Source organism: Enhydra lutris, unplaced genomic scaffold, assembly GCF_002288905.1.
Source record: "Enhydra lutris kenyoni isolate GAN:26980312 unplaced genomic scaffold, ASM228890v2 scaffoldscaffold6, whole genome shotgun sequence".
NCBI lineage: Eukaryota > Metazoa > Chordata > Mammalia > Carnivora > Mustelidae > Enhydra > Enhydra lutris.
In genome coordinates, this window is record NW_019154090.1 from 21,579,475 (window position 1) to 21,597,569 (window position 18,095).

The 18,095-nt window shown below is 57.3% G+C and overlaps 1 protein-coding gene across 1 annotated transcript in view; it reads right to left on the reverse strand.

Moving 5' to 3' along the window:
* Nucleotides 1-7,460: 7,460 nt before the first annotated feature.
* The window catches only part of LOC111141563 (SRC proto-oncogene, non-receptor tyrosine kinase), a 50,208-nt gene continuing 39,573 nt past the window's right edge, over nucleotides 7,461-18,095 (reverse strand). The window contains exons 7-14 of the mRNA XM_022494196.1: nucleotides 17,844-17,947; nucleotides 15,876-16,025; nucleotides 14,218-14,373; nucleotides 12,235-12,414; nucleotides 11,287-11,363; nucleotides 10,416-10,569; nucleotides 10,142-10,273; nucleotides 7,461-9,851 (exon numbers count right to left, since the gene is read on the reverse strand). Coding sequence (XP_022349904.1) covers nucleotides 9,643-9,851; nucleotides 10,142-10,273; nucleotides 10,416-10,569; nucleotides 11,287-11,363; nucleotides 12,235-12,414; nucleotides 14,218-14,373; nucleotides 15,876-16,025; nucleotides 17,844-17,947 — 1,162 coding nt within the window. The 3' untranslated portion in view covers nucleotides 7,461-9,642. The remainder of the gene's footprint in view (nucleotides 9,852-10,141; nucleotides 10,274-10,415; nucleotides 10,570-11,286; nucleotides 11,364-12,234; nucleotides 12,415-14,217; nucleotides 14,374-15,875; nucleotides 16,026-17,843; nucleotides 17,948-18,095) is intronic.

Sequence of the window (18,095 nt, forward strand, 5' to 3'; positions counted from 1 at the left end):
GATGAGTGGGGACACACACACACACACACACACACACACACACACTCCTGTAGTGACTCACAGAATGGAAGCAGAATTCAATAATGGCTTAGAGACAAAGCAGGGGGAGCGGGAGAGAGGGAGGGCGGAAGACACACAGCCTGGTCTTAAGAGGTACAAACAATTGCTGAGGGAAAGAACAAAGATGAGGAACTCTGGGAAGGGAAGCAAAACTAGGGAAGTTCTCAGACAGTCAGAATGTCACCCAGTGAGAACCGCACCGCCCCCCCACCCCCCCAGTAAACAGTAACAGTAAAAACAGGACAAACAGGACAGGGTGGGGGGGTGGCAGTCATGGAGAAGGAGGCTGTTGGGCACTGGGAGATCTGGGTCTTACTCAGGAAGGTGGATCCACAGGTGTAGACACATGTAAAATTCACTGAGGTTTTTCATTTAAGGTTTGTGCATTGTGTGGTATGTAAGTTATTTTATTTAATTTTTACTGAGAGAAAGGTTAAGAGAGGGAAGGAAAGAGGTCTGTGTCAGACAGGGAGAGAGGAACAGAGACACACACACACCACAATGCCCAGGTAGGAGCAAACCCTGACAAAGTCTGATGAAAAGGGACATGAAAAGGTAATGGGACCAAGGAACACTGACATCTAGACCCTCATATGGAAAGGGTGGGAGACTCCAGGAAAGACTTGAATGAGGTGGGGGTCCCACAGGGCAGGAAGGAGATCACTAACACTGGCCCCCGAGCTAGGGGCACCAAGGGTGGAGTCTCCTGGAGCAAGTGTCTATCCCCGTGGCATGGCCCAGCCAGGGTGACCTGCTCGGGGCAGTGCCACAGACATGTGGGGCCAGGGGTGGGGATGGTGCTGAGGGTGGGGTAGGCCTCAAGGGGTGCAAGGTGTGGGGGGGGTGTTGGCGAGGGGCCCAGGAGCTCACCCAGAAGGGCAGGGTGGCGATGGAGGCTGATGTGGGGGCCGAGATGGCTCAGCAGTGTGCAGGGGAAGACAACAGGGGGCCCAGCAAGGGGGTTAAGAAAAGGGCCTAGAACTAACTCCCAGACACACAGACGGACGGATGGATACACAGACAGATCACCGTATGCTTATCCGCAGAGTGAAAACAAATGCCGGACAGAGCATGGACGTGGAAGGAGAAAAAGAGAGTTTGGGGATGTGGGAGAGAGACAGAAAATCCAGATAGAGCCGGAGAGGGGATGGGGAGTAGAGAGCAAGAGGGTGAAAGGAGATCTGTCACACTCACACACACACACACACACACACACACAGCTGGGCAGGAACAGCTGTCTCATGATGAGTGTTCTAGGAAGAGCCGAGGACAAGGACCTCCCCCCGGCTGGGCGGATGGCAATGACCGTCCAAGTGCTGAAGGGGCAGCAGCTGCCCACCTTGGAAAGCCAGCAAGCTTGCAGGGACGGGAGGAGGGGAGCAGGCTCAGGGACCCCCGACTGGGCCACACAGATGCGAGCCTAAGCCTGCGAGGCTCTGAACAAGTGTTGCAGGCCGAGTAGATGAGGGGAGAGCCTGTTGCGGGACACAGCCACACACGTGTGTGCACGCGTGCGCACACACACACGTGGCCGTGTGGTCACATCTGGGTGGGAAAGCCTACCTCCTGCTGGGGAACGCAGACTCACTCTAAAGCTCAGAGGCAGACAGACGGACAAAGAAAGACAGACAAAGAGAGGGAGAAAGACCGAGAGGGGGAGGGGAAGGGAACAGACAGACACAAACACAAGCAGGACACAGAGGTCTCAAACCAGGCTGTGCGACGGCCCTGAGGGAGGAGCTGAGAAAGAGAAGACCGAGAAGGAGACTGAAGGAAGGAGGATGAAGAGAAAGATCGACTGAGGAGGAGAGAGATGCACCTGAGGCCCCCTGGGCCGCCTCTTGGAGCGGCTTGAATGAGGATTTTATATCCGAATGAACGAAATGTCTGAATGCATGTGAGGTAGAGCCTGTGCTGGATTCAGGCAACAGCGAGGGAGTTGGGGGGCCATATGCCACACACAGCATCCTTCCTCACACACACCACACACCACACACACACACACACACCACACATACACACCACACACATCACTCCCCCTCACACACCACCCCTCATGCACACCACACACATGTACCACACACACACTCCTCCTCACACAACGTCCCTCATGCACACCACAACACGCACCACACACAATCACACACCACTCCCCCTCACACACTGTCCCTCACACACACCACATAGCACCCTTCCTCACATACACCACACACTCACACACCACACACACCACTCCACCTCACACACTGCCCCTCATGCACACCACACACACACCACACACACACACAGTACTACCCCTCACACACTCCCCCTCATGCACATCACACACACACCACACAGCCACTCCACCTCACACATCCCTCACACACACCACACACCACACTACCACTCACATACCGTCCCTCACACACACCACACAGCACCCCTTCTCCCTTCTCACACACACCACACACACTACTACCCCTCACACACCATCCCTCACACACACCGCACGCACACCACACACACACCACTACCCCTCACACACCGTCCCTCGCACACACACCACATATATCACCCCCCCACACATCGCTCACACACCACACACCACCTCTCCACACACACATCACTACCCCCACACACCACACCCCCACACGCCACTACCCCTCATGTACACCACACACACACCACACACACACACCACTACCCCTCACACACTGTCCTTTACACACACCACCCCTCACACACACCGCACACACACCACTACCCTTCACACACTGTCCTCACACATGCCACACACCACCCCTCACACATGCCACATGTACCACACACACTATACTACATACTTGCCACACAGATGTTATGTACACTCCACATGTGCTACACCACACGTGCCACACACATGCCGCATACACACCATACACATACCACACATGCATGCACACAGACAAATGTAGGAAGCTCAGAGAAAAGACAAGACTCAGATAAGCCCCCGAGATAAAAGGGAAGGAGAAAAATGGGAGATAAACACAGAAAAGCAGGAGACTTCCATGGGCCTTTCTCTCCCTCTCCCAGTGTCCATCTGGATATCTGTCTCCCTCTTGGGCTTTTTCACACACCGTCCCAGCCCCAGGACTGAGAAGATGTGGTGACTCGGTGGCCATCCACCTTGGCTTTGCTGGCCCCCACCTCCGGGCCTTTGTCCCCTCCCTTACCTGTTGCTCCTCACCCTCAGGCCTTGCTCGGCCCTGCCTCCTTGGGGAACCCCTGGGCCCTCTGTTCACACTCAGGACCCCATCCCTCCTCTCCCGGGACCATCTGCTCTGCCTGCTCATCGGTCCCAGACAAGAAGTGCCATGTCCAGCCTGCTTCCCAGCGAGGAGGGCAGAAGGCCAGAGGGACAGACAGCAGGACCACATGTTTATTGGGGGGATGAACGAATTAGTGGGGGGACCCCAGAGAAAGGGACAAAGCTGCTAGAGCAAGAGAGAGCTGGACAGACAGAGACAGAGACAGCGGGGAAGAGGGGGACACACTCCACTGAAGTCAAGGGCAAACCACAGGGGGTGGAATGGAGCAGGAATTGTCAAGAGGGTAGAAGGCAAAGAGGACACAGGGCCTGCCAGAAGCAGCATTTACCAAGGCCAGGCACAGAGGAGATGCTCAGGAAGCCCACAGCCCACAGTACTTTTAGGGACCCACAAAAAAAAAAATTAATTGCTCTTCAAATCAGAAGACAAATAATCTTTTAGCTCAAATTTTTTTAAGTAAACCCTGCACCCAACATGGGACTCAAACTCATGACCCCCTGAGGGTGCGACAAAGAAAAAGATGAACATTTAATGAGACCACCGCAAGGGGGAGGCCTGGGAGGGAGCAGAAGCAGACAGATGACAGACAGATGGACACACAGGCAGAGCTACACGGAGAGACACAGACCCAGGACCCCATGGGTCACCCTCGGAGGCCGGCACAGGTCTGGACACTGGGTGGGACGAGCCCTTGGGTAAGAAGGGCTGGGGACACCGAGGGGTGGAGGAATGACAGACAGATGGACAGAGCTCCATCCACCCCTCACCCAGACCTCCTTCCCCAGCTGTTCCCATCTCTGTCTCTGTGTTTCTCTCTGTCTCTGTTAGTCTCTGTCTCTCTGCAAACCACAGCTTCTTAGAGCCCACGAGAGAAAAATGGGGAAAGATGAGATGAGAGCAAATGCAGACAATAGGCCTCATGGGTGTGTGTGTGTGTGCACAGGTGTGGTGTGTGTGTGTGCGCGCACGCACAGGTGTGTGTGTGTGTGCATATGTGTGTGTGTGTGTGTGTGTGCACATGCCTTCAGCACAGGGTCTGGTCAGAATTTCAGGAGGTGGAGAGGAGATGAAAGGAGCAGAGGATGAACGAAAGAGAGCCACAGCCGGGAGGCAGCAGGGAGCAGGGACGTGCACGTGCCCCACACACACCCCCGCCCCACACATACACACACACACTGCACGCATTGGAAGTGCGGCAGTGGAAAGGAGGCTGGTGAAACCACGGGAAGCAGAGGCAGGGAGGGGCTGAGAAAGACACACCCGGCACAGAGGGCCTGCCACAGAGACGCAGGCGGGCACAGGGGCTCACATCTCCGCACGGGCCACGGCCGCATGGGCCACGGCCACACAGGCCCAGGACAGATCTTCACTCCGAGCTTTCCACATGAATGTCTGACCGAATGGGCCGGTAACCAACAGCAAGAACCAGTGACCGTAAGCCAGAGCACAGACAGACAGACACATTCTGAGAGAGAGAAGGGGACACGGGGGCCAATGGGCAGAGAACAGATTACAGACCCCGATGGACACACACACAGACACATGCCCCACCCTCTCTAGGTGGGAGGGGATGGGGTGGGGGCACAAATTACGGTGTTTTTGTGGGGGCTTCTCTGTATCTTTCCTACTTTGTGATGAGGATTATATATTATTTTTTTCATGAGGGAAAATATCTAATTTTCCTCCAAGAAAAAAATGTATGCAGAGTAAGAGGTAAACCACTGAAGGTGCCTGGGGGGCTCAGTCAGTTAAGCATTTACATTCAGCTCAGGTCATGATCCCGGGGGCCTGGGATCCAGTCCCATGTCAGGCTTCCTGCTCCACAGGGAGTCTTCTTCTCCCTTTGCCCCTTCTCCCTCTCCTTCTCTCAATCTCTCTCTCTCAGATCATTAATTTTTTTTTTAAGAGAAAAACCAGTGAAATCAGGAAGGGAAAGTGGAGAGGACAGGGGGTACCAGGGGCCCCGGTCCCCTGGAGTGGTCTTGAATCTGGACAGTGCTGTGGGAGGAACAGGCAGCGGGGCTGTGAGACAGTGGTCCCAGGGGACTGCACACTTCTCACCTCTCCATTCTGTCTCTCTCACGACTAGTCGAACAAAAGCAAACTGGACAGAGGCCCAGAGGAGGGAGTCAAAATCAGAGAAGGAGCCAGAGACCAGAGGTGGGAGAGAGAGAGGCTTTCCTGCTTCCCTTCTCTGACCGGACACCATCCATGTGAGACCATCTGGGTGCATCAGCTAGAATTTCCCCAGTCCTTCAGCTCTTGTTCTAGTCGGTGAGCTTCGTGAACTGGTTCAACAACCCTTTCAAGGTCCAGGGGGTTGGGGAAAGCTCCAGCAGGTGGTCTGTGGCTTCTGAGATGTGTTTTGAAGGATGAATAGGAGTTTGCCAGGTTGCAGAGAGAAAAGAAAGGGCATTCTCCATGGGCAAAAGCATGGAGGTGTGGGAGCACCTGAGGAAGAGTCAGAAGCTGGAGAGATTGATAAGGAAGAAAATCTGTGCGACAGAGACACAGAGAAACTGGAGAAATAGACAGCGGCCAGGCACAGAGAAGAAGAGAAACCAGCAACGGCCCGAAACGGAGAGACACATATAGAAACAGAGATAGAAAATCAGAAGCACACACAGCTGCACTGGAAACTATAGAGAAGTGGGGGAAGGGGGTGAGTAGGGAAGGGAATAGAAAGAAACAAAGAAAAGTGTTGAGACTGAGAGCAAGGGCCAGACAGCCAGAGAGAGCTGGTGAGGCAGACAGAGGAAAGAGATGGAGAGAGACAGAGAGACACAGAGGGAGACACATGCAGAGAAACGCAGAGCGAGATAGAGAGGTGCAGAGCAAAGAGGCTCCGACTTCCCCCACACCCTGGGAATTGAAGGGGGGTCCTGACCACCCCCCAGCACTGTGCAGGTGCCCTCTCCACCTACCGTACGGGGTGAGTGCTTTGTCCCTGTCCCTATTGGGGCTGAGACACATCCCTGGCCTGCTGGAGCCTTCCTGAGCATGGCCCCTGCCCACCCGAGCACACATGGGCCCTCCCAGGAGTGGCCAGTGCGGTGTGTGCCCTCCATGCCCACAGAACCAGCTGTATACTTTGGGGTCCAGGCCCCAGGAGCCCGGAGCTGAAGCACCAATTTCCTGGATTTGTGTTCACGTGATACACACACCGCTGGAGAAAACAGAAACATGGGCTTCGTACCCCATGGATACCCAGGTCCACGCTCACCCCAGGAGCCTGCAGGCTATCAGACACCCAGACCAGTGTGCATATAGACACACACAGCCCTGGGCAAACAGATGCCCAATCTCCCAGTCACCTACCCATGTGAACAAAAGGTTGACACCACGAGACACAAAATCCTGGGAGCCCAGACTCACAGAAGACCTGCACACATGCCCACACACACCCACACAGCCGCGCATGAATAAACGGGCCCACGCACACAACCTCATGAACATGAAGGCATACACGTCCTAGGCACACACTCCCAGGAGCAAGCAGAAGACACAAGCCACCAACATCCATGTTCCCGTGGTCCCAAGAGCGCACACACCCATGGTGTCTCTGGGTGCCCATGCTGACCTGGGTACCAGGGGATTCAGCTTGTGAAAATCCTACTGCAGAGAGACATGTCCGAATTTTGAAATTTGCTTTTAATTAGACCATTATTATGGCCAGAGGTGACACACAGATGCATGTGTGCTCTGATGTAACAGAAATTTCTTCCTATAGGCTGTTGCACAGAACTACCCAGTTGGGTCCCTTTGTGGTGGGGGAAAAGGGGAGGAGAGGAAAGGTCTTTGGATTTTTCTAGAGGGCCCAGGAATTTTGTGGCTCCAGCCCCACCCCACCCCAGCACTCTTTGGGAACACACAGCAAACCCAGACACATGACCCCTTAAACACACCCACAACCCCACAGCGGCCTGACTGTCCCACCAGGCCCCCGGGTGCTAACTGCCACCACACACCCAGGGCATCTGCGACCTAAACTGCTCATGCTCTGGGAGTCCTGGCTTTGTGGCTCACACAAAAGCCAGCCTTCCGCCAAGTGCAGATACCTACGCACAGCAGCCACATTCCAGAGTGGCTCTCTCCAGCCTGATTGTGTCTCCCCCCTGGCCCGGAGCCCTCTAGCCACCAGTGGGGCCTGAACAAAGGCCCCTCTGACCACAATCAGACCTCACATCCTTCCCTGCTCACTCTGCAGCACACGGTAGATGCTCAATAAACCACTGGTCAAACTCTGAGGTCTGTTTGTGTTTAATCAGACAATATGCAAAGTATTTACAACCAATTCTGGATCCCCCCTCCCCACCAAGCCTGGGCCGTGAAATGTGGGACCCCCCCAGGCCCCACCCAGCGCTGGGGGGGGAGTCCCCTAGGCCTCTGCATAGTCATCTGAAATCTACAAAACACTGTTTATTTTTAAAAAAAGAAGAAGAAGAAGAAGAAGAACAGTTTTAGGACACCTTATACGAAGGGCCCCGGGCAGCTGGAAGGGGGCTTGAGAGTGCACCGGGGTAAGCGAACCCAGATTTGACCGGGACAGACAGCAGACTTGCGTCATAAACATGGATGAAAGGAAAAGTTGAAATTTCATGGGCAGGCCCCACGTGGCCTCCTTCCCTGCTGGCGGGGCCCGCCTGGCTCGAGAACCCCCAGCAGCAGGGGTGTTATTGCTATGGTGGGGGGCTGTGTGTGGGGAGAGGCACAACATGTCCAGGGAAACAGAGCAGGGGAGTGTTTTTACATGTTAAATATGGACACACATGGAGGAACACACACGTGCACACACACAACACACATACACATACGTAGGGGCCCTGGGCAGCAGGCCCACAAACCGTCAGCCACCCATTTTAAGATGGGCACACTGAGGCCCAGGGAGAAACCACCACATACCCCAAGGCCAAACACCAAAGCGAGGGCCAGTGCACCTCTGGACACCCCCGGCTGGGCTCACCAGCTGATGCCAGGCCACAGGGGTCTGGAGCAGAGCAGGTGTAGGGCCCACAGCCTCCAAGGAAGACAGACACTGCAGCCCAAAGAGGATGCAGGGGCCACCCGCAGTCCCACAGCCAGGTCTGGGGCCTGGCAGCAGATGCTCACCCTCTCATTAGGTACTCCTTTCCCTACTCATGAGTTATGGGGTGCCCCCCTTAGGGAGGAGAGCAGGCGCCAGGCATTGAAATGACACAGGACACACTGGGGGAAGGAAGACTAGGGGTTCTCTCCTGAGGCCACGGCCTCCCAACCACTTGGATCTTCTATTTCTGTTTGATTGCCTCCAGAGCCCGGGAGCTCGCTCTCTTTCATGGCTGGCTAGCTCCAAGGATGAAAATCCACCCACGTTCTGATTGACATCTGCTACCTGACTCCTGCCTCGACAGCCCTCATTCCTAGCTCCACCCTCCGTCTGCCTCCACTCTCTCCCTGCACTACAGGCCTGCTAGGCGGGTGGTGGCAGCAGCCTTGGGCCCCTGGTCCCCTGGGCTGCCCCAGTCTGTCCATGACACCTCCAAGAACAATCTTGTTGGTTCCTGAGGAAGACAGAGGGAGCACCGGGTTCCGAACCCACCTCAACCCTGAACTGCTCTGTGGTTTTGGGCAAATCACATCCCCTCTCTGGACTGTCTCCCCATGGGTACTGTGAGGACAAGGAATTGGTGATCTCTAAGGGTCCCTCGAGTCTAAGAACAGGACTCGAGGGGGGTGCCTACGCTCCCCACCAGCATGAAGCCAAGCTACACTTCAGCTGCCTAGCCTGGGAGCCACGGCAGAGGAGTCTGGACCCAGCAGCTTCCACCAACAGGTGTTTCTGAAATGGACGGCAAGGGGCAGGGTGGCAGGCAGGCTGAGGGCCGGGGCCTGCCGCTCCTCTTTGGAAAGGCTCTTCGGCCAGCTCTGGAGGCAGACCTGGGGGCACATGGAAGTGGGAAGGGGCCAACGCGAGGAGCAGGCTGAGGCTGGGAAAGGGTGTCATCAGCCTGTCCTTCTCCCCGCTTCCTCCCGCTGAGCTGCACAGAGCCCCATGAGGGAAGGCTGGGAGGATGCAGGTGGCTGGAGCAGGAGCCTGGACGCAGTCACCGTGCCAGCCTTGGACCCTGTACCCAGGGCTGCCCCGGGCCCCAAACCCTTCTGTGCCACAAAAGAGGGAGGGGCCTCATCACTGGTGAGTCAGCCCCACAGAGGGGATCAACGTGGGCAGGCAGAGGGAGGCAAGACCTGACATCAGGGGCCCCCCAGCCCAGGATCCAAGCCAAAAAGCCCGGCTGGCCCTGCAGCCTGCCCCCTATAGGTTCTCTCCGGGCTGGTACTGGGGCTCGGTGGACGTGAAGTAGTCCTCCAGGAAGGCCTGCAGGTACTCGAAGGTGGGCCGTTCCTCTGGCTCTTTCCGCCAACACTGGCACATGAGGTCGTGCAGGGACTCGGGACATTCGGGCGGGCAGGGCATCCGGTAGCCCCGCTCCACCTGGTCCAGCACCTCTCGGTTGACCATACCTGTGGGAGGGGGGAGGCGTGAGGGGACGGGCTCCAGTGAGGAAAGTCGGGTGGGGGGAGGAGGATGAGGACAACAGAGAGGGCCTCTCGCCCAGGATGGGGGAGGGTGACCGTGGGTAACTCCCCTCCCCAAGGCTGAGAGCCCGGACCAGAGAGCTCCTAAGATCAGATGCTCAACCTCTTTGTTATACAGATGGGGAAACAGGCCTGGGAAAGGGTATGGCTTGCCCAAGGTCACCAGGGCAGAGGGGATTCAGGGATCAAAGATAGGGCACGGGGAGCCCTCTTACCAGGATAGGGCACCCGTCCCTTTGTCGTGAGCTCCGTCAGCAGGATCCCAAAGGACCACACATCTGACTTGATGGTGAACCGGCCGTAGAGGGCCGCTTCTGGAGCCGTCCACTTGATGGGGAATTTGGCACCTGCAGAAGGGAGAAAGGTCAGGGGAGGCTCAGGAGAACCTCAGGACAGCGCTGCCAGGAGATACCACTTCCATCCCCTGCTGGACAGACACAGAAACAGGCTCAGAGAAGGCCAGATGGCCCCGACCCGGACCCTGCGCACCTTGTCTGGCTGTGTACTCGTTGTCCTCGATGAGCCGAGCCAGTCCGAAGTCAGCCACTTTGCACACGAGGTTCTCTCCAACCAAGATGTTGGCAGCACGGAGGTCCCGGTGGACATAGTTCATCCGTTCCACATAGGCCATGCCTGAGGCGATCTGCAGGCAGAACGCCAGAAGCCCAGCTCAGGGACCATCCCCACCCCCGCACCACCCTCACCCCCACCCCCCCACCCCCACCACCCTGCCCGCCCACCCCGCTGGGTCACCCTATCCTTCCCAGTCTTCTGACTAGGGAAGTCAGCTTCCAATAAACACTGCTGGCACAAGAGGCAGGACCAGCACTCACAAGAGGCAGGACCAGCGCTGGCAGAAAGAGGAAATGCAGGACAAAGGGCAAGGGCAAAGGGGAAACACCGTCAAGACGAGCCTGGAAGCAGGGCAACCGTAAAAAAGAAGCCCCAAAGGCCCCACAGACGAGTGCCAGGCCATGCCTGCTGTCCCCAGTGCCCCCTCTGAGCCTGTTTTCTCATGTCAAATGGAGGGACAGCCATCCCCGCCTCCCCTGATTGGGAGAAGGATTAATGAAGAAATGACTGTTGAGCACCACCTACAGCAAGCAAGTACTAACGCATGTTTGTTGAGTGACTGAGTAACCTTTACAGAGAAGAAAACTGAGGCCTGAGGTCCTACAGCATGTTGCTGACCTCTGATACCCAGCGAAGGGCTCTGTCCTCACCCAGGGTTAAATGTGGTGGGGTCAGAGAGGTGGGTGGGGGCCAGTCAAGGCATGCCGCCTGGAGGGGGCGCTCAAGAGGCAGCAGCGGCAGAGGTGAGCAGGACTGAGGCTGTGGGAGGTGGAAGGGGCTGACTCACCTGAGCAGCCATGTCCACCAGCTGCGGCAGCCGCAGGTACTTCCCTGTCTCCCCCTTGAGAAAGTCCAGCAGGCTCCCTGGACAGAGAGGAAGCAGCACTAACTAGCCCCTGCCCTGCCCTCCCAGAGCCAGGAAGCAATGACTCCCGGATCCCGTCCGCCCGGGGCAGGTCAGCCTCGGTGTAAGCGGCGCTCATTTCAGGCAAACCCACCTCTGAATAAAGTCCCCCTCAGCATCTGTCACTCAGCGGGCAAAGCGGGATAGGAAACAACCAAATGTCTCCGGGAGAACAGAAACTGTGGTCCGTGCCCATCACAGATATTACCCAGCAATTAAAAAAGGGACAGACCACGGATACATGGGACAAGGATAAACCTCGGATGTAAAAGATAGCAACGTGAAGTTCTAGAATAAACAAACCTATGATGGCAGAGGGCATGAGTTACTGCCTGACTCTAGGGCTGGAGGCCACTGCCTGCACGGGGCAATGGAGAGCTCCCGTAGCTCGACTGTGGTAAGGGATCCCGGGAGGGTCCATTTGTTAAAACTCACGGAACTGGACCCTTAACATGGTGTATTTTATCACTTGTAAATTATGCCTCCAAAAGGCAAATTTTGAACAACTGAATTAATTTAAAAATTAAGTACAGGTCAAGCCAGGACCTTGACCTAGATGTGGCCCAGCTTGGACGGCTGGAGGACTTCTCTTTCAGCCGCAGAGCAGCAGGTGGCCCTGGAAAACCAGCCAAGGGGAGGAGACAAAGTACATTGTGGGAAATCATTAAAAACAAAAGGAAATGAGAAAGGCAACCATTGGCGTGAGAAGTTGGTTCTACTCCATTCCACCTTTTAAAACATACACCCTAGATCTGGGGGGATGGGAAGCGCGTGCCCCCGTCTGGCAAGGGGCTGTCCCATGCATCTTTGTGCCGGTCGCCTGGGCCTTACCCTTGCTCATGTACTCCGTAACGATGTAGATGGGCTCCTCGGACACCACAGCGTACAGCTGCACGAGCTTCTCGTGCCTCAGTTTCTTCATGACCTGGGCCTCCTGCAGGAAGGCCTCTGGAGACATCGTGCCTGGCTTCAGGGTTTTGATGGCCACTCTGGTGGTTCCGTTCCAGGTCCCTGCGGGGGCAAGGGGTGCAGCAGGCTGCCTCAGTGACGATGTCCTTAATCCCATCCCACAGGGCCCCAGAGGGGCCTGCCTAGCCATGTGACCAGTCCAGCCGAGGCCCACGGGACACTCCACAGGAGGCTATTACAAGGATGAGATGAGTCTCTGGTACACGGTCAAGAAACAGCAGTCGCTGAGCTGTTGTTGGGGCTGCCATCACTGGGAGTGTCCCCAAAAGCCACACACGTGCCTGACAGATGGAAGATCATGGCTCTAACTCAACCACTGTCTCCAGAGAGACCACGTTCCTTCCAGGAAGCGTGCGGAAGGTGAGTCGGGAGTGAGCACATGAATGGGGCTGGGGAGGGGAGGCAGAGCCGGCCTCAGAACAAAGCCACTGCAACGAGAACATGTCTTGAGCCACACTCTCAAAAAGTAAGGCCTGACCTGGGCCAGGCCCACAAGGGCTCAGAGGTCAGACCAGCCAGGGTCTGACTCCCAGCTCTGCCTCCTGACAGCTGTGAGACCGTGGGGCGGTCCTTTCCCTCCTCCGGGCCTGTTTTCTTGCCTGGGAAATTTGGATGTTAGAGTGTCTCCCTGGGGGGCTGTTTGAGAATTAAGTGAGATTCTAGGCACTGGGCCCAGCCTGCCATGAGGGCTCCGTAAATAAGAGCTACACTTGTCATTTGATTATTATCACGGTTTTCAAACTGTGAGGCTTTAGGGGAAGCCGTGTGCTAGCCCAGCGTGTTGAATCCGAGTTCTTGTGCCAACTGGACCCAAGGTGCTTTGATGAGTGGCCCAAGACCCATTCCTCCCAGTCTCTGGGCCTCCACCCGAGGGCTGGGGCCCAGGCCTAGCTCTAGGGTCCTTGCAGCACAGGATGTCTGGGGATCTGTACCTGGCTCTCCCTGAGTTGGCCTGCTGCTACCACACACACAGGCCAGGAATGCATTTTTCCAGCCCCCGGAACATCCCTCTCCCCTCTCCCCGGCTCAAAGCCAGCACCTCCCCTTTCCTGACTTGGCCTGACCTCCAGCCTGCAGGCCTTGGTCCCTGCAGGGCCTTCCACCCAGCAGCCCTCTCTGCTCTTCCCCGAAGGGAGGAACATAGATGCCAAGTGTCACGCCAAGTGCACGCAGTGGCTTACGAGACTGGCACATGGTGATTCCACGGCAGAAGCCACAGGCTCCTACGCATCAGGCCTGCCTCACGCCAGCCTCCCCGATCCCTCCGCGTCAGCAGGAACCAGGCAGCAGAAGGTGGCCTGGGTTTTGTCAGGGCTGCATGGTGTTTGTTTTCAAAAGACAGTTTGCCATTTCTCCGGGGTTAGACAGGAGAGAGTTAACAGGCCCAGAACATGCCAGACCCTGGGCTTCCAAGCCCTCCCTCTGTGAGCAGAGGCGTCTCTTCCCATGGCTAAGTTCTAACGTGTGGATGCATGGGGCGGGGGGCAGCGTTCGCTCACACCCCACAGTGGATCCTCTTATCCCCGCCCCCATTTCACACTGAGGAAGACAGACACAGAGTGGAGCCAGCTGGCCCAGACCACACAGCGTCTTCGGGGAATCGTGATGCCCAGCCCTGAGCAGCTCTTGGCAAACAGGTGCCATGGACTGCAGAGGTGTGGAGGAGCTCCACATGTAAAAGAGAGCCCAGTGTTCAGTAGGGGCAACAGAGACTCATGGTGGTAAAGCAGGGGGGCCTCGGGCTGTCCCGTGGGATGGACATCCGCCTGGTTCTCTGCTGGGGACACCAAAGCCCCCCCACAAGAGGACCATGGCTTCTTCTGGGGGGCAGGGTCAAGGTCTTACCCATCCACACCTCTCCAAAACAGCCCTGGCCCAGCTTGACCTCCAGCCGTAGGGACTCCCGAGGGATCTCCCAGGCATCCTTGGCCAGGCCCTGAGTCTGGGGCTTGGACGTGGGGCACACGGTGGTGAGGCGGTGGCACAGGCCGTCAGCATGTTCTGAAGACAGAGGAAGGGAGGTAGAGTTCAGGCCAGGCATCTGCTCTGGGGCCTCTCTGTCCCACGGTGTGACATACACATGGGATGCACGCAGGCTCTGGGGACACGTGGGCTGCCCTCGAGGCCAGGCAGGTGTCACCAGGGGGTGTCACCACCCCCTCACACTGCCTCGCGCTTCTGCTCCCGGAGTTATTCACTTATTCATTAATCAGACTTTAAGGGGCGGTCACCTCGGTGAGCACCAAGGACACAGTGGGGGACAAGTCCAGGGGAATCCTGCCCTCAGGGAGCTCCCGGTGCAGGAGGAGCCCAGCTTCCCTTCATCATCTCCCAGGGCCACGAGTGCGATGGAGGAAAGCAGTGTGTGCAACAGCAGGTGAGCTGGGTGGAGTCTTGGAAGGCTTCCCGGAGGAAGTGGCACCTGAGCTTGGAGCTGCAGGAAAGTGAGTGGTTGACTAGGGGCCACTCCAAGCAGAGGGCACACCACCTCGTGCATGTGCCAAGGTCCCGAGAGAGAAACAAGCCTCTAGGTTGCATGAACAGGAAGGAGGCCGGAGGGGCTGCAAAGGAGTGAATGGGAACAAGGGGCCCTGGGGAAGGCAGGGAAGCCGGCCAGGCCTAGAGCACCCACAGCCTCAGAGGCCACGTGGGGGACTTTATCCTGAGAGTCCCAGGTAACCTTGGGAAGGTTTTGCTGTCAGGACCAGTGTTCAGAATGAACTGTGTGATGACAACCAAGGAGGCAGGGGGGTGCCAGGTGGCGGAGGGTGTCAGGAGGCCCAGTGGACAGAGAAGGAGGTGGCCCAGGATGGGGAGTAACTGGTGTTCTCGAGATAGGCCATACCTGCACATGGAAGCCACGGCCACAGCCACGTGGGGACTCACAGAGACCCACCCATATGAGGACACACTGACCCTTGACCTTCAGGGCCCCCAGGGAAGTCCTGAGGGTCCAGATACAGCACGCATGCCCGCCCCCACGACCTGCACCTGTGTGTGTGTGTGCATACGTGCGTGCATGTGTGTGTGTGTGTGTGTGTACACATACTGGGAGCCCTCGACCTGGCTCCCTTGCCCTGGCTCCCTCGCCAGCCTCCTGTGCTCCGTCCCCCAGCAGCAGCCCGGTCTAGCCACCACCTCCTCTCCCAGTAACCGGTTCAGACCGGTCTTAGGGCTGCAGAGACAACCAACACCAGCCTAAGCCCCCTCCCTTCCCTGCTCCCCTCTAGGCAGCATCCCCCTCCCCAGCCAGCTGCAAAGGAGGAGAAAAGAGGAGGGTGGGCATGGTGGGGGGAGGGGACAGGGAGGAAAGAGGAGGAAAAAGAAGGAGGAGCGGAGGGGGAGGAAGAAAGAAAAAGGAGGGGCGGGGTGGGGAGAAGGAGCCCCACACTCTCAGGATTATAGAACCCCAGGGCCTTCTTGGCCCCAAAGCACCACCCCACCCCCAGACCCTGTGTGGAAGGTGGAGCCCCCAGCCCAGCGCCTGCCCGCCTGGCCCTCACTGGAGTAGTAGGCCACCAGCTGCTGCAGACTGTTGAACTGGGTGCGGGAGGTGATGTAGAAGCCACCGCTATCCAGCTTGCGGATCTTGTAGTGCTTCACGTTGAGGCCCTTGGCATTGTCGAAATCAGACACAGAGAGGCAGTAGGCTCCTGCGGGGCGGGGACAGAGAGGAGCAGTGACCCCACGCCCAGCACCCCCACCCCTCCAGGCCACAGGACTAAGTGCCCTTCTGGGCCTGCCCAGCACTGGAGGACTGGGAGGCCAGAGCAGCAGCCCCAGCCCCGGGCCGAGCCAGGTCTGGCCTGCCCTCTCTCTGACCACCCAGTCCTGGGGTGGCCATCAAGGCGGGACCCGGTGAGCCGAGGGGCCCCTGATCAGAGACCCTCCCCAGGCATTCCTGACCCTGGCAAGACCTCCAAGACTGAATGTATATCCCAACTGTGTGACCCGGACAAGTCACCTGCCCGCTCTAGGGCTCAGTTTCCTCCTCTGCACGACAGGGTGACTAACTCGAATGCCAGGAAGATCTGAGACCACATGTGAGAGGACCTGGCACATAGTAGGTGCTCAATAAATGTTTGCCAGGAGCCAGGAATGGCCCTAGTGGCTGTGTGTCCCTGACTTACCTGCTTCCCCTCCCATGGGAAAACTCTGGGCCCCTCACCTTCCTGGACCCCAGGCTCAGGCAGGAGCGGGTGGTTGGCTGAGGCTGTGGCATGGGCAGGAAGCCACACACTAGGTGTAGCCTACATGCCATCAAGGCTAAGAGGGGCCATCCCTGGTGACCCCCTCCCTGCCTCTCTTGAGCCTGGAAAAGCTTTTGGCTGGGAAATTTTCTTCCTGCCTAGCAGGCCTGGCTAGGAGCCTCTGTTAACCAGAGTCCAAGAGAGCCCTGGGATTGAGGCTTCAACAGCCAGAGAAAGCCCATTCCAGAAGGTGGGGTACAGCCCCCCACAGCCCATGGCGCTCTGGGTAATGCTCAGGTGCAGCTTACCATCTCCAGTATAAAGAAGGGGAAAATGAGACCAGAGAGGGAAAGCAACTTGCTTCAGGTCACCCAGCAAGTCAGGCACACAGGACAGCAACCAGGTCTCTAGAGCCTACATCGGGCAACCATAACTAACAGATGGCCCAGGCCATGTACACGTGGATGCCCGTGGCCTGAGCTGAAAGCCAGGTCCTGCCCATGTGTGTCTGTGCACACACACAGGCATGCCCACTCCAGCGGCCCCACACTCATACAGGGACACACTCCCCAGGCCCCTAGGCACAAAGGCAAACCCACAACAATCCATTCCCACGCAACAACACCCAGACAAATCCCCCTCCATGTGCACACACACGCCTGGACCCACACATGGCCTGCACGGCCACACAGCTGCTCACATGTGCACACACGTAGCAGGAGGCCCTGCTTCCCATCTCCCACTGAACCCTAAGCCCACACGACATGGCCCAGCTTTGTTTCCATGCAGCTGGGTCACCAGCAACCCACTGGCCAAGGGGCTAAAGGGAAAGAGGGTGACCCGTGTTCTCTGGCTGGGGGAGGGACAGAAGGGGAACAGGGACCCGGACTGCCGCGGAAGGGCAAAGCCAGCTCCTAGCACCTAGTCCAGCTCTAGAAGCCTCTGGAGAAGGAGACCAAGAGGGGCCTACTTCATCAGCACCCACCCAGGGAACAAGTCTTTTGCTGCATCACCCTCAGGCCTCCCGACAGCCTGCACCCATACGTCATCTGAGGAAACTGAGGCCAGAGAGGCTAAGTGTCATCGTTTGCCGCATCTCTGGCCACCCCCAGCTAGCTCAGTGTTCCTCAGCTGTAGCTCCCTGCCTCTCCTGCCACTTTCTCCTCCTGGAGGGCTCTTCCTACCCCACTCCAGGTACCAACCTCCTATTCACTCCACAATACCCAGCTCAAACAACCCACAAAAGACTCCATTCCCAGCGGCCAGCAGGAGTGCTCCTACCTTTCGTGGTCTCACTTTCTCGCACCAGGAAGGTCCCTCTTGGGTTCTCCGCATTGAGCAGTAACCGCTCTGACTCCCGTCTGGTGATCTTGCCAAAGTACCACCTGGGGCAGGAGGAGGAAAGGTGGCGTTGGTGATTTTGGCTTCCATAGCCCAACTGCGCCTTTCTCTAGGATGTGGCTGGGGCCCAAGGCAACCAGACCACCCACTGCAGCCCGGGAGAGAAGCTCCCAACCAGCAGGTAGGGGGCGG